At 42.5% G+C, this 26933-nt stretch overlaps 1 protein-coding gene across 1 annotated transcript in view; it reads right to left on the bottom strand.

Moving 5' to 3' along the window:
• Ppp2r2b (protein phosphatase 2 regulatory subunit Bbeta) overlaps nucleotides 1-26933 on the bottom strand; it is a 268521-nt gene that overhangs the window by 78406 nt on the left and 163182 nt on the right. Inside the window, exons 3-4 of the mRNA XM_052155918.1 lie at nucleotides 25371-25536; nucleotides 18486-18598 (exon numbers count right to left, since the gene is read on the bottom strand). Of these exons, the coding sequence (XP_052011878.1) occupies nucleotides 18486-18598; nucleotides 25371-25536 (279 nt within the window). The remainder of the gene's footprint in view (nucleotides 1-18485; nucleotides 18599-25370; nucleotides 25537-26933) is intronic.

The raw sequence follows: 26933 nt of genomic DNA, 5'->3' as shown, positions 1-26933 counted from the left end.
TCATTATAAGATCAAAGGGTCTGAACCCAAAGTCAGTGGCTGGCTTCATGAACTAAGTCTTGCTATGGAAAAGAGGAGTGTCAGAGTAACAGATGGGTGGCCTAGTGTCACAGGTGATTCTCATTCTAACTGCATCGGCCACGGATGACATTTTTAGTTGACTATTATAAACTGTATTATTTCCTAAACCGAGGAAAAGTTTCCTATGGACAAGTAGGTTTGATGGAAACATGTTTCACTTCACATTCTTTCTAGAGAGTACATATTAATCTCTTGAAGTTTCACAGAAACTCTGAAAATGGATTTGTTTAAATATACTTAAATTATGGCTTCCTACATTACTCTAGCAAAATGTATTTGCGAGCATGTTTTTGGTAGCTTTGGACACTTATTTCTATAGTAAAGAGGAAAGCATTAAACACCAGCTCCAGGAAACACCTTCTAGGGGGAATGGTTTTTTTTTTTCCTGTGGTTCAACCATTCTAAAGAAACCAATGAATTCTATATTTTTTTTTTAGGTTGAAAAAAAATTTTTTAAATATAAAACTATCCTATATATAGGTTTTTCTCCAACTGGTTTCTTGTTTTATGCATCAAAGAAAAGACAGTATCTTCACATCCACAACCCCGCAGGGATGCATTTCAAAATCTTGGCTGTCTGGAGAGGACTGGTATTTAAAATGCTTACATCAATGCATCAGCTCGTGCTTGGTTGGCAATGTCCTAAGATCAAAGTGATCATGTCCTCTGTTGGGCTTAATTCTAAATCCATTTGTGTTAATTATTTTCTACAAAGATCTTATGTATAATGAGCAGAGGACCTAGAAACCCTCTTGTGATTTCAAATTAATTTCTTAGTATAACTTGGTAGTAAAGGGGAGTCTGACACACACATTTGATCTGCTAAGGAAGGCAATTTGGAAAACAAATCTAAGTTAGGTCTATTAACATTCTAGGGTACGTTGAACCATGAGCATATTCACACATTTGTATACCCATTTCAAAGACCTAGACAATCTTTCACACTTTCATCATCCAGCTATACCTGAGTTTCTACTTACTTTTGCAAGTACAACCTGAAATTACTTAGATGAAAGATGGCAGGAACACTTCTCTGGGGCAGTGTGAACGAGGGTTGAAATGGTGACACTATCTATGTTTGCAAAGCCTGAAAAAGACCATCAGGGTGCCTGTACTCAGGATTAGGTCAGCCCTTCCCACAGCCCATCCCTGAATTCAGGTCACAGAGTAACCAAAGATAAAGGGGAAGAGCCCTTCAAAACCTGGAATCATGACTGAACCCTGACCACTGTGTCTCAAGATAAATGACACTTAACACCTTTTTGTTTTGGTCAAGTGCAATCCTTATCTGACACTAGTGGATATTTCACCAACTTTCTCCTGTTGAGGATTAGGCAATTCTAAAGGGCTGGTGCTCAAGATACACTGATAACTTGATCCTAAGTCAGGTATAGGATTCTGTTTATATTGCTATGTTGAATCTAATTGCAGTATGCTAAATGCAGCATACCAGAAGTATATCTCTGGGATGAGAGATAATTTGACATTGTCAGGGACTGCGCTCTGATTGTGGTAGATCACCAATTTCCTATTTTATCATCCTGACATGTGCAAGAATATACTGCCCTTCCCATGTTATAGATCATGGCTGCCAGTTAGTCAAAGAGTTACCCTTTCCTGGTGACTCTTATACAGGATAGTGGCTTTAGAGTCAGATTGAACAGGTTAAAAATACAACCCTGCCACATGGTAGCTGTAGGTGTGGGCAGGTTGCTTCAGGATTACTAATTAAGTGCCACATTTGTAACATGGGCATCAAAGAATTATCCACTTCATGGGCTTAGTGTTGGGGTACAATGAAATGTGCTTATAATCTGTCTGTCAGAAGGTACATGCTTAATAGATGTCTTCAGTAGTCACTATTGGAATGGAGCACTGAGCATGAGGTGGCTGCCCCCACAACTTGAGTAGAACGAAAGAGGGAGAAACTTGCTTAACAAGATTAAGAAACAGCTAGAGTCAACCATAGCGAGCGTCACAACAAATCAATCTAAATCAAATTTCTCCCTCGGTGTCAAGGCAACCCTATTTTGACAGAATTTGCCTTCATATCAGTCTGTACAGACCTCGAGAGTCAGAAGGAACAACTGAAAATCATCAGAGACACTCCAGTTTCAAATAGATCTTCGAGGCTCTATGCCAATGGCTGTGAACACTACTCTCTGGGTCATAGCGGATAGACATGGGTAAGTGCCTTGATCCCTTTCCTGAAGTTTCTGAGTAGCTGGCTAAGTGTGTGTGTGTGTGTGTGTGTGTGTGTGTGTTGCAAGGAGCATGCTTGGGGGTGGGGTGGAGCATGGGCACTTTCTGACTGATGACTAGATGTTTTATACCATGGCCTGGCTTGAGGTACCCTACCTTCTTACGTTCCTGCAGAGCAACAAACCCACCTTTGTCCATGCCAGCAGCCTCTACGGCCTAGATGGCAAGTTGCTCTCTCACCCCAGCTCACTTGCCTGGATTTGGGCTCAAACCTCAATATCAGTGCGCATATCAAACATTTAGTCTTAATAAGGGGCAGGGTAGCAAGATGAAGTTTGGAATTAGAAAGACAGGGATTTGAGTATAAGCGCCGACAATCATTAACCTCTGTTAGGCAAGTTTCCTAATCTTTACAGTTTCAGGTGCCATGCCCCTAAAAATGGGGGTCACACTGGTCCCCCATATTACAGGTTTATGTGGAAGATTCAATTATGTCAAGCGCCTCTGGTGCACGGCAGATGTTTGCTAAGTATTAGCTGCTTTAAGAATTCTAAGTGAATTAGGAGTGGCCCCTGGTTCTGGAAAGATTCAGTGCAAGAGTATAGGGGAATTCCAGAACAGGGAAATGGGAAGGGGTGGATGGAAGAACAGGGGGACAGAAGAGGGCTTATGGAACTTGCGGAGAGTGGGGATCCAGAAAAGGGGAAATCATTTGAAATGTATATAAAAATATATCAATAAAAAAATGAGGCAGTGGCTGCTCCAGCTGAAGGGCCATCAGCGGTGGAACCAAGGCGACACAGGGTCCAGTTAGGCCCTGCGCCCACGACCACTGACCTTCGCTGACCAGCCGGGCGGCAAGCAACTGCGGTTCTGCGGAGCCTTTCGCTGCACGGAAGCCACTTCAGAACTCGGCTGCCCGCCAGTCAGGAGAGACTCACCGCCATCTTGATCCCGGGCTCCAGAGATCGGTCAGACTGAGGTACACAAACATAATCCTAGGCCCAACACCGCAGGGGTCTGAGCCAGACGGGCGTTGGCCTGCACCCAGGCCCTGGGCTGTTCGAGTGGCCATCGGGGCGCCAACCCAGCCAGGAGTTTTTTTTTTTTTTTTTTTTTTTTGCCCCGGCCGGTGCACGCGCCGCCATTTTGCCTACAGGAGCCAGAGTGCTCGGGAGGGCAGAGACTGCTAACAAGCGTAGCCTGAGGCTAACAAAACGGGGGTCTAGGCCCCAAAAGGCACAGGACTGACCCCAAGAACTGGGCGGCTTGGTGGGCCATCTGTGTGTCAACCAGCCCAGGAGGTTATTAGCACAACAGACTCTCCCGGTGCTTTCGCGGAGCGCGGACGCGCACGCCCGCCATCCGGGTCACCTGGCGGACCCAAATAACAGACATAGCCCTAGGGGAACTTTGCTCGGACCTTGGCCTCCCAGGCGTTTGCCTGGACTCAGGGCCCAGGCGACAAGGCTAACCTAGTGTGCGCCAGCCCGGTTGGGGAAATCGGCTGCCCAGCGGAGTGAGCGGAGCACAGGGGAGGTCACAGCAACATTCACCTTCGGAGCTCCCTGGGGGTGCACACTGGTTCCACCTGGTCCACAGACACAATCTGGGGCAAGGTCTCAGGCAGAAGCCCCCAGCTCAACTCTCTCCGCCTCAGATCAGCCTGGGTGGCCGCCACATCTCCAGGTCCCTCAAGAGGCTAGTGGGGGCTTCCGGGCGGCCAACTGGGAGAAGTCGGTGTGCTCCAATAAATCCTGCGGGCCCCAGCGGGAGCCTTCAGGTGCCTGCTTCGGGATCTGAACAGCCTGGACAACAGCACCCTGTCTATAGGCAGTGCAGAGTGTAAGCTGTGCACCAGAGGCCAACGGGGAAGGGGCAGCTTGCACTGGTGAGTCCAGCACTGACAAGACCAAGTAACACCAGTGAGAGCTAGATGGCAAAAGGCAAACGCAGAAACGTCACTAACAGAAATCAAGGCAATATGGCAACATCTGAACCAAATTCTCCTCTACCAGCAAGTCCTGGATACCCCATCACACCAGTAAAACAAGATTTGGATTTAAAATCACTGGTCATGATGCTGGTACAGGAACACATGAAGGACATTGAGGAGAAAATGGATCAAAAGTTAGAAGCCCTTGCAAGGGAAACACAAAAATCATTGAAAGAAATCCAGGAGAATACAAAAGCCAACAAGGAGGAAATGCAAAAAACACTTAAAGAAATACAGGAGAACTTTGCTCAACAGGCTGAGGTCATGAAAGACGAAACACAAAAATCTCTTAAAGAAATACAGGAGAACTTTGGTCAACAGGCTGAGCTCATGAAAGAGGAAACACAAAAATCTCTTAAAGAATTACAGGAAAACACAAACATGCAAGGGAAGGAGCTAAGCAAAACCATCCAGGATCTAAAATCAGAAGTAGAAACAACTAAGAAAACTCAAAGGGAGACAACTTTGGAGATAGAAAGCCTTGGGAAGAAATCAGGGGACAGAGATGCAAATATCAACAACAGAATACAAGAGATAGAAGAAAGAATCTCAGATGCTGAAGATTCCATAGAAACCATGGACTCAACAGTTAAAGAAAATGCAAAGTGCAAAAAGCTTGTAACCCAAAATATCCAGGAAATCCAGGACACAATGAGAAGACCAAACCTAAGGATTATAGGCATAGATGAGAGTGAAGATTTACAACTTAAAGGGCCAGCAAATATCTTCAATAAAATTATGGAAGAAAACTTCCCTAACCTAAAGAGAGAGATGCCCATGAATATACAAGAAGCCTACAGAACTCCAAACAGACTGGACCAGAACAGAAATACTTCCCGTCACATAATAATCAAAACACCAAATGTTCTAAACAAAGAAAGAATACTAAAGGCAGTAAGAGAAAAAGGCCAAGTAACATATAAAGGAAGACCTATCAGAATCACAGCAGACTTTTCACCTGAGACTATGAAGGCTAGAAGGTCCTGGGCAGATCTCATGCAGACTCTAAGAGAACACAAATGCCAACCAAAACTACTATATCCAGCAAAACTCTCAATCACCATAGATGGAGAAACTAAGATATTTCACGACAAAACCAAGTTCACCCAATATCTATCCACAAACCCAGCCCTAAAAAGGATAATAGGAGGACAACACCAATACAAGGAGGGAAACTCCACCCTGAAAAAAGCAAGATAGTAACCTTTCATCAAACCCAAAAGAAGTTAAGCAATCAAATTTAAAAAATAACGTCAAAAATGATAGGAAGTAACAATCACTATTCCTTAATATCTCTTAACATCAATGGACTCAATGCCCCAATAAAAAGACACAGACTAACTGACTGGATACGTAAACAGGACCCTACATTTTGCTGCTTACAGGAAACACACCTCAGGGTCAAAGACAAACACTACCTTAGAGTAAAAGGCTGGAAGACAATTTTACAAGCAAATGGTCTCAGGAAACAAGCTGGAGTAGCCATTTTAATATCAGATAAAATTGACTTTCAACCCAAAGTCATCAAAAGAGACTCTGAGGGACACTTCTTGCTGGTCAAAGGAAAAATACAACAAGAAGAACTCTCAATCCTGAACATCTATGCTCCAAATGCAAGGGCACCCTCTTTCATAAAAGAAACTTTATTAAAACTCAAAGCACACATTACACCTAACACAATAATTGTGGGTGACTTCAACACTGCACTTTCCTCAATGGACCGATCAGGAAAACAGAAACTAAACAAGGACACAATGAAACTAATTGAAGCTTTGGACCAATTAGACTTAACTGATATATATAGAACATTCTATCCTAAAACAAAAGAATATACCTTTTTTTCAGCACCTCATGGTACCTTCTCCAAAATCGACCATATAATTGGTCACAAGACAGACCTCAACAAATATAAAAAGATAGAACTAATCCCATGCCTCCTATCTGATCACTATGGAATAAAAGTGGTCTTCAATAGCAACAGAAACAACAGAAAACCCACATACACGTGGAAATTGAACAATACTCTACTCAATGACACCTTGGTCAAGGAAGAAATAAAGAAAGAAATTAAAGACTTTTTAGAACACAATGAAAATGAAAACACAACATACCCAAATCTATGGGACACAATGAAAGCAGTGCTAAGAGGAAAACTCATAGCCCTGAGTGCCTCCAAAAAGAAAATGGAGAGAGCATACATTACCAACTTAATGACACACCTGAAAGCCCTAGAACAAAAAGAAGCTATTTCACCCAGGAGGAGTAGAAGGCAGGAAATCATCAAACTCAGGGCCGAAATCAATCAAGTAGAAACAAAGAGAACCATACAAAAAATCAACAAAACTAGGAGCTGGTTCTTTGAGAAAATCAACAAGATAGATAAACCCTTAGCCAGACTGACCAAAGGGCACAGAGAAAGTATCCAAATTAACAAACTTAGAAATGAAAAAGGAGACATAACAACGGAAACTGAGGAAATCCAAAAAATCATCAGATCCTACTACAAGAGCCTGTACTCAACACAACTGGAGAATCTGGAGGAAATGGACAATTTCCTTGACAGATACCAAATACCAAAATTAAATCAGGACCAACTAGACCATCTAAACAGTCCCATAAAGCCTAAAGAAATAGAAGGAGTCATAGAAAGTCTTCCAACCAAAAAAAGCACAGGACCAGATGGTTTCAGTGCAGAATTCTACCAGACCTTCAAAGAAGAGTTAACACCAATACTCTTCAAACTATTCCACAAAATAGAAACAGAAGGAACACTACCCAATTCCTTCTACGAAGCCACAATTACGCTGATACCAAAGCCACACAAAGATCCAACAAAGAAAGAGAACTTCAGACCAATTTCCCTTATGAACATCGATGCAAAAATACTCAACAAAATTCTTGCCAACCGAATCCAAGAACACATCAAAACGATCATCCACCATGATCAAGTAGGCTTTATCCCGGGAATGCAGGGTTGGTTCAATATACGGAAATCCATCAATACAATCCACTACATAAACAAACTCAAAGAACAAAACCACATGGTCATTTCATTGGATGCTGAAAAAGCATTTGACAAAATTCAGCATCCTTTCATGCTTAAAGTCTTGGAGAGAACAGGAATTCAAGGCCCATACCTAAACATAGTAAAAGCAATATACAGCAAACCGGTAGCCAGCATCAAACTAAACGGAGAGAAACTTGAAGCAATCCCACTGAAATCAGGGACCAGACAAGGTTGCCCCCTTTCTCCTTATCTTTTCAATATTGTACTTGAGGTACTAGCTCGGGCAATTCGACAACATAAGGAGGTCAAAGGGATACAAATTGGAAAGGAGGAAGTCAAACTATCATTATTTGCAGACGACATGATCGTCTACCTAAGTGACCCAAAGAACTCCACTAGAGAGCTCCTACAGCTGATAAACAACTTCAGCAAAGTGGCAGGTTACAAAATCAACTCAAGCAAATCAGTGGCCTTCCTATACTCAAAAGATAAGCAGGCTGAGAAAGAAATTAGGGAAATGACCCCCTTCACAATAGCCACAAACAGTATAAAGTATCTTGGGGTGACTCTTACCAAACATGCGAAAGATCTGTATGGCAAGAACTTCAAGACTCTGAAGAAGGAAATGGAAGAAGACCTCAAAAAATGGGAAAACCTCCCATGCTCATGGATCGGTAGAATCAATATAGTTAAAATGGCCATTTTGCCTAAAGCACTATACAGATTCAATGCAATACCCATCAAAATCCCAACTCAATTCTTCACAGAGTTAGAAAGAGCAATTATCAAATTCATCTGGAACAACAAAAAACCCAGGATAGCTAAAACTATTCTCAGCAACAAAAGAAAATCTGGGGGAATCAGTATCCCTGACCTCAAGCAATACTACAGAGCAATAGTGTTAAAAACTGCATGGTATTGGTACAGTGACAGGCAGGAGGATCAATGGAACAGGATTGAAGATCCAGAAATGAACCCACACACCTATGGCCACTTGATCCTCGACAAAGAGGCTGAAAACATCCAATGGAAAAAAGATAGCCTTTTCAACAAATGGTGCTGGTTCAACTGGAGGTCAGCATGCAGAAGAATGCGAATTGATCCATCCTTGTCTCCTTGTACTAAGCTCAAATCCAAATGGATCAAGGACCTCCACATAAAGCCAGACACTCTGAAGCTAATAGAAAAGAAACTGGGGAAGACCCTTGAGGACATCGGTACAGGGAGAAAGTTTCTGAACAGAACACCAATAGCGTATGCTCTAAGAGCAAGAATTGACAAATGGGACCTCATAAGGTTACAGAGTTTCTGTAAGGCAAAGGACACCATCAAGAGGACAGATCGGCAACCAACAAATTGGGAAAAGATCTTCACCAATCCTACATCAGATAGAGGGCTAATATCCAATATATATAAAGAACTCAAGAAGTTAGACTCCAGAAAACCGAACAACCCTATTAAAAAATGGGGTACAGAGTTAAACAAAGAATTCTCACCTGAAGAACTTCGGATGGCGGAGAAGCATCTTAAAAAATGCTCCACTTCATTAGTCATTAGGGAAATGCAAATCAAAACAACCCTAAGATTTCATCTTACACCAGTCAGAATGGCTAAGATTAAAAATTTAGGAGACAGCAGGTGTTGGAGAGGGTGCGGAGAAAGAGGAACACTCCTCCACTGCTGGTGGGGTTGCAAATTGGTACAACCACTCTGGAAAGCAGTCTGGCGGTTCCTCCGAAAACTGGGCACCTCACTTCCAGAAGATCCTGCTATACCACTCCTGGGCATATACCCAGAGGATTCCCCACCATGTAATAAGGATACATGCTCTACTATGCTCATAGCAGCCCTATTTATAATTGCCAGATGCTGGAAAGAACCCAGGTATCCCTCAACAGAAGAGTGGATACAAAAAATGTGGTATATCTACACAATGGAGTACTATTCAGCCATTAGAAACAATGAATTCATGAAATTCTTAGGCAAATGGATGGAGCTAGAGAACATCATACTAAGTGAGGTAACCCAGACTCAAAAGGTGAATCATGGTATGCACTCACTAATAAGTGGTTATTAACCTAGAAAACTGGAATACCCAAAACATAATCCACACATCAAATGAGATACAAGAAGAAAGCAGGAGTGGTCCCTGGTTCTGGAAAGACTCAGTGAAACAGTATTTGGCAAAACCAGAACGGGGAACTGGGAAGGGGTGGGAGGGAGGACAGGGGAAGAGAAGGGGGCTTACGGGACTTTCGGGGAGTGGGGGGGGCTAGAAAAGGGGAAATCATTTGAAATGTAAATAAATTATATCAAATAAAAAAAAAGACAAAAAAAAAATAGAAAAAAAATGAACTGTGGAAAAAAAAAAGAATTCTAAGTGAATTAGTTCACTTGGCTACCATTGAACACAACTACTATTGTCTTCCTGGCTATTAGGCAAAGGAATCAGCTAACACGAAGAATAAAAATACTCACAATTCTCACTCCTAAAAGGCTAAACAAGTCCAGACATGGAGGTTTGTCTGCTGCCTAGCTGCCTGGGGTCCCGTAGAGTGTTCTCTGATCCCATGACTGAAACTCCACGACACAGACAGATACAATCAGATAATGGCAACAATCAATAATGATAACAGAAATTATTATTTATTTTTCATAAACACAGAATATGTGCGTCCCGCTGTGTTACACACATCACATGCCAGTATTCACTTTTGGGGCAGTCAATCAATGAGAGCTCTCAATATCCGCCCGCAGAGGTAGGAGGGGGAAGACGGAGCTCGGGATGAGAAATTACCCACGGCAGAGTGACACATTCACCAAGTTAATCTAATCCAGGGGGGCCATTGGGGGCCATTGCCAGCCTGTGAATATGAAACAGACTTGATTGATTTTTCACCGCAGAAGCTAAAACTCCATTGTTATTTTCAACAAATATCAGGAAAGATGAAGCCGTGAAAAGATTGTATATCAAGCACCCAGTGCAGCCATAAATCAGAAAATGAAGTTTAAAAAAAAATTAAAAATGGTCAGAGGAAGGCTATTTCTATGTCCTAAGAGGCCTTGGTTATTAAAGCATAAACCCCAAATTAAAATTAGGGGTAGTCAAAGCCAGGCTGGACTCAACCAATTGCTTGCCCTGGGACTGACCCCGCTGCTTCCTCTTCTGGGGAACTGGGCTCTTGTCATCCACACCCCACAGCGTATCTTCTCCTTCATCCCAGGTACACCGCCCAAAGCATCAAAGCTGGCGTAGCCCTGGAGACTGATCTGGGAAATCCCAACCTCACCCTGCACGGCCTCCATTCTATGCGTCCCCTGAGCTGCCCTGGCAACCTTATGTGTTACTCTCAGTCACCGAGAAGTAACACAGAGCTTCTGTCAGTCCTTCTGGAAGTGTGTGCCAGGGTTCCTCACGAGTTGCCTAGGGAGAGTATTATCCAAGTTGTCAAGACGAGAATTCCTTGTGATGCGGTCCGGTGAATGTTTCTAAAAAGTATGCCGGGTGCCCGTGAAGCGCACTGCATTCTGAGAGCCGTGGCTTAAACTGATTCCACAGGCAACTTGTCTCCTCTGTACTGTGGGGACAGAGTGGCTTGTTTGTCTTTCTGAGACTGCCTTTTTAGAGGAGCTCGTTTGTATGGTGCCTAGCATACATCCAACATTCAAAAAGTTCTCATCCTTGTATAAATCAAGGACTTAAGCCAAACCAGTTCTCATCTCATGAAAGACAAGATTCCAGCGCACACAAATCTGCACTCTGCTTGTCAGTCTATTTCTTACTCTCTTTGAACTATCAACCCAGCACTCACCTTTCTGTACCTCAGTTTACAAATCACTAAAATGGGTGCAATGTCTAAGTCATAGGATTACGAGAAGGAAAGAGTTGTAAAATATACATAAAAACTGCTTAGCCCCAAGCCTGTCTTGATAAAAGGCTGAGTAAGTGCAGTTATTATTCATCAGCTTAAACTGCTGGCATGTCTAATCAGCTCTCTTAAAAACAGATCAGGTGGTTAAATTTGTAGTTTCATTGAAAATGGAGGAAAGGAATGAAAATCTGTGAGTGATAGATAACTCTCAGGAAGTTGCTGGTGGAGGGTCGTGGCTGTGAGGCTCTGGCCTGGGGCTGTCTGAATAGCCATTGCTACGATTTGTGAACATCACGGTCACATTAAGGGGAAACTAAGTTCTGCAGATTCAAGAATATGTGATTGAGCTTAGAGGTGGATGCATTTGATCGCAGGCAGGAGGCGGAAGTAGGAACACACTTAGTAGCCATCCAGGATAGAGTTGGTTGGCCCCTGTGAAGGTACCCAATAGTGAAGTAGCCCTTTCAGAGCCTTCAGGCCTCTAAACACAAGCTTATGAGTTAAGGAAGTCTTAACAGGGACTTCCGAGAGATGGAAATTAATGATGAAGTTCCCCAGCAGTACGGCTGCAAATTATCATTTTCTTAGAGAGCAAAAGCCATTGAGAAAAGGAATGAAAGAAATCACTATTAGATTTTGGGTCAGTCTAGGGTCTGAGTGCCAGCGTGGCCAGTTTAGAGTCTGGAGACAGTGGGCAAAAGCCGTGCTTTCTCAACATAGTCCCTGCTTTGGCGTAATCTGTTCTATTGACAAATGGTGACCTACGCCTAGCACATGCCTGTACTCTTCCAACTGTGGCCCCTTTACCACCCCTCTTCCCATAGAGTGCATGTTCTTCTGAGGGGTGAGGCAAGACAGGCAATGGACAAAAGGGTTTATCAAGTTAGGCTCAACACTAAGAGGAAAGATCAGGCGAAGGACACAAAGAGTGAGCGGGAAGGGGCATGTGCCATTTCTCACTACGCATTCCAGGAAAGAGTCTTTGGCAAAGTGGCACCAGGGTGACAACTGACAGGAAGTCTATGGTTTCTGATGACCTGGGAAATAACACAAGCTTCCTGGCAAGATGACTAACTGTACTGAGTCAATGGTGTGGGGATAAGCCAGAACCTAATAATCAGAATGCATCCACAAAGTTGTGCTTTTATCATAGTTATTTAAATACTATAACCATGAGCTGTGAGGGAGGTCTGGATGAAATCCATTAGAAAACCCAACTCATATTATCTCCCTCTTCTTTCAGAAAATGGATTATGACAAGTCACAGCGTGAGAGCTCACACCTTCGAGAGTCTATTTATAACAGGTTTAAAGGCAAATGTCACCCTGGCCTAGGTTCCTAGGGCAATGTCAACCAACTCTAATGAGGCACACAATATCTCCAGGCTCATGCCACTGGGAGAGAGTGCTAAGGGTGATTTCTTACTACCAGGCTTCTATCCACGGCTGATTAATTCACTTGAATACTAATCCTGTTGCCTAGAAAGGGCTCTAAGGGCCCATTGCCCCTGGGAGCCTAGGGGAGAGGAAGATGGAAGAGCTTGTTGCACAGAGCTGCACTGGGACTCAGGGGGCTTGTTCCTCCATGTTGTCTTAGGAAACTTAATGACTGTGAAAATGTGAGCGAGCGAGCAAGTGTGTCTGGATGTGCATGCGTATGCTTGTGTGTTGTACGTGTGTGTGTGTGTATGTGCGTGTGTATGTGCGTGTGTATGCATGTGTGGTATTGTGAGCACCTCTGATAAGAAAGGCACCAATTACTAAGAGTAGCATTTTAGTGGCGGGGAAGACAGCTCAGTGTATAAAGTATTTGCCAACAAGGGTGAGAATCAGAATTGAGATCTTCATCTCCCACACAAATGCCAGACGGGCTGGGCTGCCTGCCTGTAATTCCAGCTCACAGAAGGCAAAGCCCGGGGAGTCCCCAGAGTGGCTGGTTAGCTAGCCTAGTGCAAGTTACACGTGAGCTCAGTGTTCAAGTGAGAGACCCTGCCTTGATGAAGAAGGTAGACAGAGACTAAGGAAGACACCTTGGAATGAGCTTTGGCCCTCCACATACATGCATACATGTGAACATGTATACATGCCTGTGTACATACATGTGTTCACACACACATGTGTACTCATGCAAGTGAACATGCGCATACATCTGTACTTATACCACACACAAGGAGAGAAAAGCATTTCAAATGCCCCGATTTATTTATTCAGGAGCCCTGGCTTTGGTTTCGGTCTTAGCTCTGGAAGGACAAGTTAACTGAAAGGCAGGAAGAACACATTGCTTTTTATCCTGGAGCCTGCATCAAATTTAAGGGTCCAGTAGCAAAGTATACCACTGTCTCTTTTATAACCCTGCAAGTTGGGCACGGAGCTCCCCTCTCGGAGCTCCTGGGGCAGCTTGCTACAAACAAGGAGTACAGCGTGCATGTGGTTTAGCAGAGACTCAGTAAATGCGAGATTCCAGCAGCTTCCTTCCCGAATACCTGTCCACTCCTCCTCATTGTGAGCTGTGAGGATGAACAGAGGCATTAGGTAGGAATGCATCCAGTGGGTGTTACTTAATTATCATCATGATTATCTTGGGGACATAAGGATGCTGAGCAGGGAGACATTCTTCTCTTGGGCTCCTTGGGTAACAAGTGATTGGGTTTGAAAGAGCATCTTCCATTATAAAAAAAAAAAAGGCAGATTCATAGTCTTGCTTTTAAGATGCTGAGCCTCTCAGAATGGAAAAAGGATGGGTTTGTTACACAGTGAGGATTAATTAGCTGTCGGGGATTATTAAATGTTCCCACTCTCAAGACCCACGTGGAATCGGATACTGTGAAAATAAGCAAGTGGAAATCTTGGCAGGGAGGGGCTGGGGGAACACAACTGCTGGCGATGCAGATTTCAACCGCAGAGTATGTTGGTAAGGAATGGTCTTTTAATGTCACATTGGAGTGTTTGCTCTTTGGGGGGGTCACTCTTCTGAATCTAAGCTTTTCAGATTGTGTGAGTGGGTTTTCTTTTTGTTGTTGCGGCTGCTTTTGTTTTCGTTTTCTTCTTTCTCCATCAGGCCATTTTGGAGCTTTAGAGGGCAGAGTGCGGCATGCAGATATTTACAGGAACCGGATGTTATTTTTTTTATTCGATATATTCTTTATTTACATTTCAAATGATTTCCCCTTTCATGTATCTCCCCTTAAAGTCCCACAAGCCCCCTTCCCTCCCCCTGTTCCCCAAACACCCCCTTCCCACTTCCCTGTCTTGATACTCCCCTACACTGCTGTACTGAGCCTCTCCAGGACCCAGGACCTCTCCTTCCTTCTTCTTCGACATCATTTGATATGTGAATTGTTTCTTGGGTATTCCAAACTTCTGGGCTAATATCTGCTTATCAGTGAGTGCATATCATGTGTGTTCTTTTGTGACTGGGTCACCTCACTCAGGATGACATTCTCTAATTCCACCTACTTGCCTAAGAATTTCATAAGGCCTCAGACTAAGGAATGAAATAAAACACCGGTAAAATAATTTTTATAGTGAATATGTTTATATTGTAATTAGTGCTCATGTGATTGAAAGGTAACAGAAGTTGAAAAAAAAAACCCCACAATTCTAAGGGGGTTGGTAGAGGATAGAATCCAGTGACCACAGACCCTGGTCTTTTAAGACCAGTGTCAAGTGTCAAAAATGCAAACTGGTGTCTCAGAATTCAAATTTCTCCAACTCGCTGCTCAACAGCTTAGAAACAAGGAGAAAAAAAAAATGGAGGCTGCCACCCACCACCACCCAGCTGGCGTTAGAATTGTTATTTTCTAACTGGCAGCTACACCTCAGGGCCTCTGTCAGGAGTGATCTGAAGCTCACTTCATTAGCAATGTTGTCTTGCCACAGTGAATTTCTGCTCTAGCGGGAATGTAAACAGGCCTCTCTCCTCTGTCATTGGAGTGGAGCCTCCGAGGAGTTAGACACATATATGGAATCCTGTAGGATGCCTTTGGCAATGGGAACCATACTGGGCACTATAGACAGCCACTGAACAATGTTACGCACATAGCAAACAAAGGCGGGTGTATCAGTTAACACATTAAAGATAAGTTCAGAAGCACCAAAATGCTTCCATGTCACATTAAGAAATGAAAAGAAAGTACTTCCTTCCAGAATAATCTGACCAAGATGGAGCCCAAATTTAAACTTTCTCTCCTTGTATCTTCTCTCTGTTGCACGTGGTTACTGGTCTGTCTGTTGTATGTGTGTATATGTATAAGTGCCTGATATTTGTCTATCCTTTTAAAAAAAATGGGGTTTTCTCTGTCTTTATTGAACAGCACAGAAAATGCGGCACGGGATAGAAATCTTTAACAGAATTTGACAAGGGAAAACGTTACCTACTAGTCCCAAGTGACCCAGAACGGCAAACACTACTGCAAACAGACATTATCAATAGCCTATATCTATTTTGCTTCCAATATTTATGGTGAATATTTGCTTTAAGGTTGCTTCCACCCCATTGGCTGCGTTCAGCAAATGATTGCCACAACACACACATACACAGAGACATTACTCTAGGGCAGGGGCCATGAAGACTATAAAACTTTGCTGTGCATAGTAAGGTTGTTTACATTGTTCTTTTAAAGGCAGGTTAAATTTCAACAGACAGAGTACACGCACAGTAGGACAGCAGGTTTAGTGCATAGTCTAGAAGGATCTCAAGGTGTATTAACTTGGCTTCAAGGTCTGGACAAGTTCAATGCCTTTGAATGCAAGACCTATTTTCAGAACAACGTATCACTACAGGCAGAATCCATGGCAGAACTCAGGGGCACCCAGTCCATTTGTTTTCATCACAGGACTGCCATGCACTGAGGGATAAAAGACAGTCTTAATTCCTGCGCTATTTCTGGCACGGTGCTCACCCCTTATCTATAAGTAGCTTGTGGAATGAGTAAAACAGTACAAAAAGAAAAACATGACTTTTCTTTCACACACACACACACACACACACACACACACACACACACACACACACAATGAGGGTAAGAAAAGGGATGCTGACAGTGGTGAGGGTGGTGAGGCTGATGATGATAGTGACGGTTGGTGATGGTAACTAAGTGGGGAGCTAGCTTGGAGTGTTCTCTGAGTGCCAGATACTATACAGGCTAAGCTATTTATCACACACACAGTATCTTATTGAATCTGCTTAAGAACCACAGTGAATAGTGACCACTGTCACCTGTGTTCTATAGATAAGTCGCTGGAGATTCAGTCCACTCGGACCTTCCTCTTCTTCATTATGCTTCTTTGAAGTCTCCCAAACCTATGAACTTTTAAAGCAGCAGGGTAGGTGGACACCGCCACAACCTTGTCTGATACAGGGATGGGGAACTTGCATGAGAACAGAGCAGCCAGTGTGTGTTCTTAGAAGGAACACAACTAAAGACATAGTGCGCATCAGTACAGCATAAGCCCAATCGCCCAGGCCTGTGGCCAGCAGAGTGTTTGCAAGCATTTGGTGAACACATAGATGAATGAATCCAAGAATGAGTGAACATGTGAGCCAATAAAGGCCCACAGTGACCACCAATGGCTACTTCTGCTTCTGAACCTGGGTGAGACCATCTCTCCCCACTGATAGGAGCTTCACGGCTGGCTGTTCCCTTTTCTGTTTGGCCCTCTGTCCAGCAGCTGGTGTCTGGAAACACACACTTCACAGTGCTAGAGGCCCTGTGGGCTCAGGGCGGGTCCCAACATGTTTTTACTTTACTATTTGTACTGAACAGATGCAAAAGAAACCATCCGGTCTTAAATCACTTTTACCCATAACTAGAGAAGTGGTTCTCCACCTGTGGGTCATGATGCCTTTGGGAATCAAACTACCCCTTCCCAGAGGTTACCTAAGACCAGTGGAAGACACAGATATTTGCATTATGATTCATAACAGTAGCAAAATTACCATTATGAAGTAGTAGCAAAAATAATTTTATAGTTGGGGGTCACTCCGACATGAGGAGTGATATTAAAGGATTGCAGCATTAGGAAGGTTGACTAAGCTAGAGAGTCTTCTCTTAATGCTCCATTTTTAGAAATCTGTTTTACTAGCAACCCTCTCTGAGGCCTTTTCAGGCTTTCAGAACCAAATGCCATCTCTTTCTCCTTTGGACAAACAACAGCTTCCGTGACTATCTCTGTCTGAGCCTTTGTCCTGTTCTGTGTAGAGTTAGGGCCATTAGAGTGTGAGTGCTATAACAGCCCCCTCCTTAACAGGCTATGCACATCTGGAGAGCCTTAAGGAAGCCACACAAGCTGAGAGCAAAGTCTTCATAAGTGCTGAGTGTGACAGCTACAGGAGAAGGACTTTCCACCCCTTGCCTTTCACATTTACAAGTTCATGAACAACAGGACTTTTAGTTGCAGGGGAAGAAAGGAAAAATAACTTGTCTGACTAAAGTTCAAAAGGATTAAGTGGAGGCTCTGTTTTGAATACAGTTTCCTCCAAAATAGACTTCTGTGTGGAAGGCCTGGTGGTCGTTATGTTGGTGGATCTAATCACCCAAAGGTGATTGGATCACAAAGGCTTCCATCAACAAGTCAGTGTGTTATTGATTTCATAAGTTGGTGGAATTTCAGGAAAATTGGACTTGGTTGGGAAAAGTAAGTCCTGAGGGTGTGTTTTTGGAGAATATCTTGGCTCTGACTCCATGTAGTCTGTCTCTTTGCTTGCTGACCACCATGAAGTGCGTCCTCTCTACATATGGCTACTAACATTACTATCTTCCTCAGCAGAACCTGGAAACAGTGGAGCCAGCTGACCCTGGGGCAAAATCCTGCCAACTAAGGTCTAAATCAAACAGCTCTCTTTTAAATATTTTTGTTAGTTAAAATAGCACAAAGGCAAATGCAATAACCGTGTAAGATTCTGGTAAGTGGCAAGGTACAAACCCAGGTCTGTTAGATTCTAAAGCTCAGACTCTGAAGGGCAAACATCAAACTTTCCACCCGAGCAGCCTCAAGCCCCTTATTCCAACTACAGAAGGTGTTCAAGACATGCTAGGTAATATGACTAGACAGACTAAGAATACAGCGACGTATGGCAGTGGCCATGTGGCAAGTCCTTGGGGGCAAAACAGAAACATGGATTTGTAGTCATTAGGGCCTGGCACCTTTCCCACTCTTCCATCTGCCACCAGAGATGGGCAGGCTGAGGCTCTGCCCTGTGCCTTCAACCACATATTAGAGTTGTAATCTGCTGCTGTGGCCAGCACATGCCCAACTTCAGGGGGGCAGAGCCCTGTCCCCCTGCTAGCCAGGCTGCTGAAAGGCATGGCTGGAACGGGGCCACTCACCCGCAGGGTCGTGATGGTGGCAGGATCCCGGAGCCGGCCCTCCTCATCTTTCAGGTTGTAGCCTTCTGGCCTCTTATCACGCTCACTGACTTTCCACAGCTTCACAGTTTTATCTGTGGAGGACAATCAGAAGTCATGATGCCAGGGCAAGGAAGGGGGTAGTCAAGGTAACGACAGTAAGAAGGGCAGTAGGAACAGGCGCCTCAAAGTTCTGTCCTACATAAATCTCATGTCATTGGAAGGCAAGACAAAAATACAGGTTGTGTTTGAATAAATGACTTTTTCTGATAATGCACTGTTAGAACAAATACATTTTAACTTAATTCATTCAGTAAAAATATTGATTAAAACTAAGTAAGAATAGTCACATATATAGAGTTCGCTTTGTAAGTGTTAGCATATGGACAATTTTAATCTAATATTCATGATAACTTTGGGCAGCAAGGCTCTGTTACCATTTCCATTTTTTTAGCATCTACCCTTCTTAAGGCACTGTCCCTATCATGCCCAGCAAGGCCCTTCAGAACCTGGTACTCTTGGCTTCCTCCACTCTTGGACCCTACTGACTATTCTGTTACCCAGCTCCTTGTGGTACTGTCACATGGCTTTTGTCTGTGCCTAGGCTGCTAAGCACACTTCTGCTTCAAGGCCTTTGAATGTACTGTGCCTTTCGCTATTGACTGTCTATCTGTCTATCCATCTATCTACTATGTATCTACTATGTATGTATGTATATATGTATATATCTATCTATCTACTATGTATGTATGTGTGTATTTATCATCTATCTATCTATCTATCTATCTATCAATCTATCTTTCTATGTATGTATGTATGTATCTATTTATCTATTTTTCTATGTATGTATGTATGTATGTATCTATCTTTCTATGTATGTATGTATGTTTGTATCTATCAATCCACTATGTATGTATTTATATATGTATGTATGTATGTATGTATGTATATCTATGTATTTATCAATTATCTATCTTCTATCTATCTATCTATCTATCTATCTATCTATCTATCTATCCATCTATCTATCCATCCATCTATCTACTAATCTATCTTCCTTCTATCTGGCCCTGAATGTTAAACCCAGGCCTATAGATGCTAGAAAAGTTCTCGGCCAATGAATTATCTCCTCACCCCATGACTTTTATGACCTTTTCACACAGCTCCCTCACTTTGGTTTATGCCCTGTCTCAGAGTAGCTTATGTAAAATCTATATAAAAACCACAGTGGCATCCTAATTCTCCATTTTTCGTCTCTCCTTGTCCTTGACTACCAGGGCTTCTTTTCCTTCCCTCTTCTTCTTTTCTTCTGTTAGCGTAGTTCACTATCAGTTGGCTATGCTGGTCAGTTTTCATTATCTGCTTGTCACTTGAAATCTCATGAGTTTCATCTGTCTTGCTCATCACTGAACTTTCAGCATTAATGGTACATGGGGTGTGGTCGGGGCTCAATACTATCAATACCAACATCTAATAAATATTAGCTTGAATGTAAATGGATCTCCTTGTTATAATATACTTTTCCAGTAGTCAGGGAAATAAAGTGATATAGAGATGAAGCAAAATGCTCATCAGGCTGGAAGCATAACTCAGTTACCTATACACAAAATCCTGAGTACCAGTCCCTCTCCTCTCTCCTCCCTTCCCCTCTCCTCTTCTCTCTTCTTTCCTCCCCATCTCTGCTCCAATCTCCACTCTTTCCTCCCCTATCACTTTTCCTTCTTGCTGCTTCCTGATAGTTCCCAACTATAAACTAGAATTAGACTGTTCTACTACCATGCATCTCTTGATGACACCTGTCCCTTTCCATAGCGACGGAACAAAAATGAGAACTCCATTGCCTCCAGGTGCCGCCAGCCCGAGGCAATGACGGAGGGAATCTGGGACTCTGGGAACTGGTGAGGCTTGTTCCACCCAGGCTCTCAATTCTACCTTTTTAGAACTGATGTTTGGGCCAAGCCAGTCTTGTCTGTGTGCCATATGGCCTTGAACACCTTCCTTATCAGATCATACACCTTCAGTCTATATTTGTCTTTGCCCTTTCTTCTGAAAAGCAGGGCCACGCTTAGTTTCTCTATATTTGTCTCTATTAGACAGGAGTTTTTGTATGATACTGTTGGGCCTAATTCCCACTACTGCCTAACAGCTGTTAGGTCTCAAACCCTGGACAAAAGGCTGAGATGCTTATTAACATATCAAAGCAGACTCTGGCTGCCAGGTTGTGTCCCAGCATCCTTCAGTCCCTACCTGTCTCAGAGTCCTCCTGGCCAGCATACCCTTGTCCCTAACCTGAACTTTGCAGGCAAAGGGCTAGAAGACCTCTTCTCCTGGTTTGTCCATGCTAGTCTCTTGGCTCAGGGTACCTCTCTTGGCCTGGGGCTCTTTTTTCTTTCTCCCTTACCCTATCTCCTCACATGGCCTGGCTCAGTCTGGCCTTGTTCACTCTGGACTCTTCCAGATGCCTTTGTCTCTGCCTTTGGATGTTTTCTCCCTCCTATCTACAATAATCCTTCTCCTCCACCATACCTAGGAGCAGTCATAGCCTCTTTTTTTCATTTTTATTTTTTATTCAACAGGCACATGGCCATGATCCCTGCGAGAAGTCACATATGAAGTAGTCCTGGAGTCAGAAATGACCATCAGGAAGCAAAAAAGTGCAGAATGCCCACTTAAATCTCAATTTAAAAGCATGCACACAACCATGTATTTCAACATTACATGGTAGTCACTCTGGACTCCAGTTTACTTATAAACTGGTAGAAATTTCATCTTTCTTATGGGGTGTATTAAGATGGATTGAATCAGCATGTTTAATTGTGTTGGGATAATGATAGTGTTCAAATTGTAGCTGTCATTAGAATTAGCATCCTGTGCCAAACATCTGCAGAAGGATAGGTAACTCTCTTGCTGTAAGCGTCATCTCACAAGGATGTTTACATACTTCTATTTTCTGGGGAGAAAGCTGTCCTTCTCATTGCCTGTAATGGGACTTCTTTGGTTTTCTGCCCTGCCTCTCTTCACTACTCACCAGGCCCCACACTGTAACTCCCCAGGTCCTTCATATTTGGGAGGACCACCCTTGTAAGCAAAAGCACATGACCTCACAGGACTTCATGAGTTCACGCCTTATCCTTAGAGGTCTTAAAAGTACTATGCTGTGGGCTCTCAGCAGCTACGGGGACATTTTAGTAGTAATCCATTTTCACACAACTAGGTAATTATTTGGGCTTCCAAGCCTTTTCTCATCTTTGGCTGGACTGCTCCATGGATTCTCAGCTCTGCGCTCACCCTGACTTGTGCTGGGAGGAGAGCCTGTCCTAGCTGCAGGCTTAATTTAGAAATTGTTAGCTCTACGCTAACATCCCTCTGGTCCTAAGCTCTCCTGAGATCCTGTTCACATGGGCTGCTTTTTAGAGTGAGAAAGTTAAACATGGACCTTATTCGTGGTCACCTGACTTGTTTCTCGGCAGCTGTGACTGAGAACAACCTATAAGTCAGTGGATTTCACCACCAAATCCTTTCTGTTTCTTGGCTTTGAAATGGGTCTAAATCCATATATTTTTAAATTTTATATCATAAATGACAAATTTCCATAGAGATAAATAAAAATCGCAGGACAAGCACAAGGATACAAGCTACCCATATGACCTCCAGTTAGAAATAATCTATGATCAAAATTTTGTATATATTCTTTGTTTTTTTTTTTTTTTTTTTGGATGGTGTCTCACTTATGTAGCTCTGAGTAGTGTGGAACACAGACCACCTTCATTTGCCTGCCCAGTGTTGAAAGGCATGTCCCACCATGACCATCTCTTGTATATATTCTTATATTTTATATATGCAGTATTTTGAGGTGAGGAACTGCAATGACATTATGTATACTAAGTTATGTATTGAATCATTTCCCTTCTTTTATTCTATAAGGTATACCTGCCACTATAATTGGAAAATGGGAATGATCAAAAAGGTTAAAAAAAGAAAAACTTCCCTTAGTTCCAGTAGACTAAGAATACTGAGTACATTTTCTGTATAGTCTTCTACTATTTCCTTGTTTAACTATTTCTAACAAGCAATAGGCCATGTGGGTAATATATGCATTTTACCTGAGTGTATATTTTATACCAACAACTATCCATATACATGTATTTACTGAATCTATGACATGCAATGTAATACGCTACAGAATATAATTTGTAGTAAGACTGTGTTAACAACTGAAAGCCTAATTATAGGAGACTTATTGTTAAACCACAGAAGAATCAAATCATATAAAGAAATAATATGCAGCCACTAAAAATCATACAATATTTCAACAAAATATCAGCTAGAAAAGTATTTTTGTTGCTATATTATTAAAATGTAAAACCTGGCTTAAAAACCTTATAGAATATATATCATATTTCTGTTAATAAACACATTGTTTGCATCTTTTTCTTTTTCCTCTAAAAGACACTAGCAGTGGTTCTCTCTGTATCAGAATATACACCGTCTTTATTTCGTGTCTGGTATTTTCTTAATTTTCACCATGAACACCTTAGTGTCCTGGCTTTCTCAGAGTACACAGCCAGGCAGGATCAGTAACCCAGACAGCGCAAAGTGTGTTGGTGTGGCAAGTAACTTCAAGGTCTGCTTTACAATGGAACGCGAGCTTTACTTTTCTTTAAAAGTTATGAAGTTAAAAACCTATCCTAGTAGAATTAGTAGCTATGCTCAACTAATGAGATAAGCACCCTGTCCCTCCAAAAGATAATTGATGGAGAATTCAATCCAGTTCCCTGGGGTTGTGCTGCCTGGGGTCGTACTTGACTTTATTATCACAGCATTTTCATTTGATTCAGAATCTTAAAGCTTTGTGGGGGGAAAAAACTCTAAGGGGCATGCAGCTGTTAATATGAGAAATGGAGTTTTCTTTCTTCTGCCTTGTTCTCTGGGTAGTTTATCACCATGTGTGGCAGCTTAAAACACAACAGTACCATTTATCTTCATGTTCTCTTTTATATAGTAATCCCCACTGTCTTCCATTAATTTTCGAATGTTAACCTATTTGGCATGGGGGTGTGCATGGGTTTTTAACCTCAATATTAGTATAGAAAAGAAATCTCCATAAGAACATGGGGATTTTTCCTTAGGAGAGTTGGTTTGAGATGCAGTTGACATGTGAAATAGCATCCCAAATGGGAAAATAATATCCTTGTTAATCAAAAAACTATTTAAAAACTCAATTAACAGAACATTATGCTATATAATTAATCTTCATTGAATTTCACTTTCTTTCCCATCCCCCCTACAAAGTACTTAATAAGCCTTTGGATTTTACTGCAATAATCAATAGGCTAAATTTCATAATGTAATGTAATCTAGCTATGGAAGACAATCAGACACTTCTCTGAGGCTGAAGTAATTACACGAAAACTGCCACATTAAAACTTCCATTCTGAGTGGTGTGAAACAACAAAGTCTGTGTGGGACTTGAACAGAAAGCAACCACAAGAGAATCAATGGAAGTGAAATGCACTGGTGTGGCCTCCAAGAGATAGGACTATAAACAGGACAACAGGAGAAAAAAACCAAACAAAAAGCAGTTATGGGAAGGAATGGCATTAACTGGAATCTTAAAAACAAAACAAAACAAAACAACAAACAAACAAACCCAAACCAAAACCAGATGAGTAGAGACCTGGTCATATTGAGGTTTGCTTGAATAACTCCCAAATAGCTGATCTGGAATTGTCATCTTTTCAGATCTGTATGCTGTCTTTATATTTTAGGGATTTGGTGGCCATCTGAATCTCTCTCTCTCTCTCTCTCTTTCTCTCTCTCTCTCTCTCTCTCTGTAAGATTGATCTATGACTCACTGTATACACTTTCAAAATTGAAGTGATAAAAGGAAAAAAGCTCCAAGTGACCTACAATGCACAATCAAGACTTCGCAATGGGAAGGCTTTTGTTGTGCATCTTTCTTGACTTTAACAAGGAATATATGCTTGATTGTATTGTAGGCATTGTCTCCATTTTTCTGTTCTTGATATGATGCTCCCAAGTCACATTTACGTATAGACTCACACACATGATGTAATGAGTCACCCTTTGACTCCTTTCCTTGCTCTTCAGTTTTTCTCTCTGAGTCCTCTGGTTACCATTTGCCCTTAGCATTCTTCCATAAGGACTGAATTCCAAACTGGCTTTTTTTTTTTCTCCAGAGAAGGGTTAAATTTTTGGGGTGTCATCAGCTTCCTTCATGGAGTGAATAGATGAGCAGGCTTTATTCACCTGCCAGTAACCTATCCTTGCTTCTCTATTCATATCAATTTAAATCAACATAAAGGACATTGGGAGTTTGAAGGCAGATAAAGAGCCTGCTTCTTGATCAGCTCTCGGGAGCATCCCCAACTCCTCTGGTCTTGCATTCCTGGCTCAGAACTTGATTTTCTCAGATACACAGACATCTGCTTTGCAGACCCGAAAATATACTCAGGGATTAATAACTATTTTTCAAACTGCCAACAGCATGTCGAATTTGTTGAAATGCTTCCCCAGAATAACATGCAATGAATCTTAAGACAGGAAGTCACATTCCCCAAACACCTGCAAGCAATCTACATTAGGAAACTGTCGATAACGGGCTCCACAAAATTGGGTCATAAATTCGATATTTATAAAGTGAGTAGCTACTATTTACTGAGTCCAATTCTGTGTACACCATGAATTCTGCTAGGCATCTTGCAAGCAGGGTATCTGAGTTTTTCACAAGCCCACAAGGGACAAAGGAACACTGAGGCTAGGGGAAAATTACAGGTCAGGACTGTCTCTGAAAATATCAAATAGGAGAGAAGCAAAACAAAACAAATTAAACCCTCCTCCACATACCGTTGGTAGACAGAAGAAAGTAAGCTGCGTTTTGTTGAGGGAGCCATCTTATCTTATTGATTTTTTCTTCTATTTCTAAACTTTTCAGGTAATCGAACTCGGGTTCATGGCTCTGGAAGGTGCTGTAAACATTGTATTCACCCCTACGATGAACCTGGTTTTTACTCTGTAGGAAGGTAAAACACACACAGAATATTAAACCATTTAAAGCATGTGCCAACTCATGGATTCTTTTTTCCCTCTGAGGAAAGCCATTAGGGGCCTGCTGGGAGGCTGCATCAGAGAGAGAACAAGTAGGCACCAAGTCACTGCAGACACAGATTCAGCTTTGGTTTACTGGTCCCAAAAGCATGTACTCTGTTGGCAATTATCAGAAACACACACACACACACACACACACACACACACACACACACACACACGCACGCACACGCACATGCGCGCGCACACACACACACATACACACACACACACATCCCACACACATTTGTAAATTATATATCTAATACTATATTAACAAAAGGAATATATCACAACATCTATGTAGAAACAGAAGTTGCCAGGCATGGGTCGTGCATGCCTTTAATCCCAGCACTCAGGAGTCAGAGGCAGGCTCATCTCTGTGAGTTTGAGGCCAGCCTGGTCTACAAAAGGAGGTCTATGAGAGTCAGGACTCTTCTAGAGTTACACAGAGAAACTCTGGCTCGAAAAACAGGGGGGAAAAGGAAGAAGGAAAGAATTTAAAAAAGGATAAGACTTTGCAATCAATACAAATAGAAGATCTACTATTAAATCTTTGTGCATTTCAGGAAGTGCCGAGAGGGCTGTTCCATGGAGATGCTCAGACACACTTCCATCAGTCTGTATGAAAGGGGCAAAGCTGTAGCAAAGGCAATTTCAGTGCTCAGGGAATCTCAGAGGGGTAGGCAGAGCTGGGAGATGGGCCCAGACGCTCTGAGGTATAAGTGACTCTTCTAGGGTCACGCAGCTCATAGTAGCCATCTGAGCATCAGTCCCTCCCATCTCCCTTTTTATCCAACATGAGAAGACCCTCTGCGCATGAGCCCCATCTGCATCATGAGGATGTTGGGCTTTATCTATGACTTTCCCCTAGCATTAATTATGCAACGAGCAAACAGTAGGAGTTAAATAGATGATGAGGTCCAGAGCAGAAAGCCAAGGGCCTGAAGAGAGGGGGGAAAAAGGGGGAAGAGGAGGAAGATACAAGGGGAGGGTGGATTTTAGAACCAGTTTCCCAAAGTCTTGAGATTTGGCTCTGAAATCTGTTCAAAAATTAAAATTTGGGTCTTGTTTGACACATTGTAAATCAATGTTTGATTTTAAAGAAAAGGTTCAATTTAAAACGATATGATCTTAGATGGACACAGGACACCCACAGTCATCTGGGCATCTCAGAATGCCCAGAACTGGATGCTTCTGCTGAGCCTAGAAGTTTGTAGACACTGAGGACCAAGGTCCTTTCAAGCAGTTTGTCTGGGAGTGACCACATTGCCTGAAGAGTCACTGCCCCCACACGATGTCAGGTGGCAGTTGTCAGTCAAG

This window comes from Apodemus sylvaticus, chromosome 13, assembly GCF_947179515.1.
Source record: "Apodemus sylvaticus chromosome 13, mApoSyl1.1, whole genome shotgun sequence".
In the NCBI taxonomy this organism is placed as follows: domain Eukaryota; kingdom Metazoa; phylum Chordata; class Mammalia; order Rodentia; family Muridae; genus Apodemus; species Apodemus sylvaticus.
The sequence above is the reverse complement of the archived record's forward strand: the minus strand, read 5'-3'. Positions and strand labels throughout refer to the sequence as shown.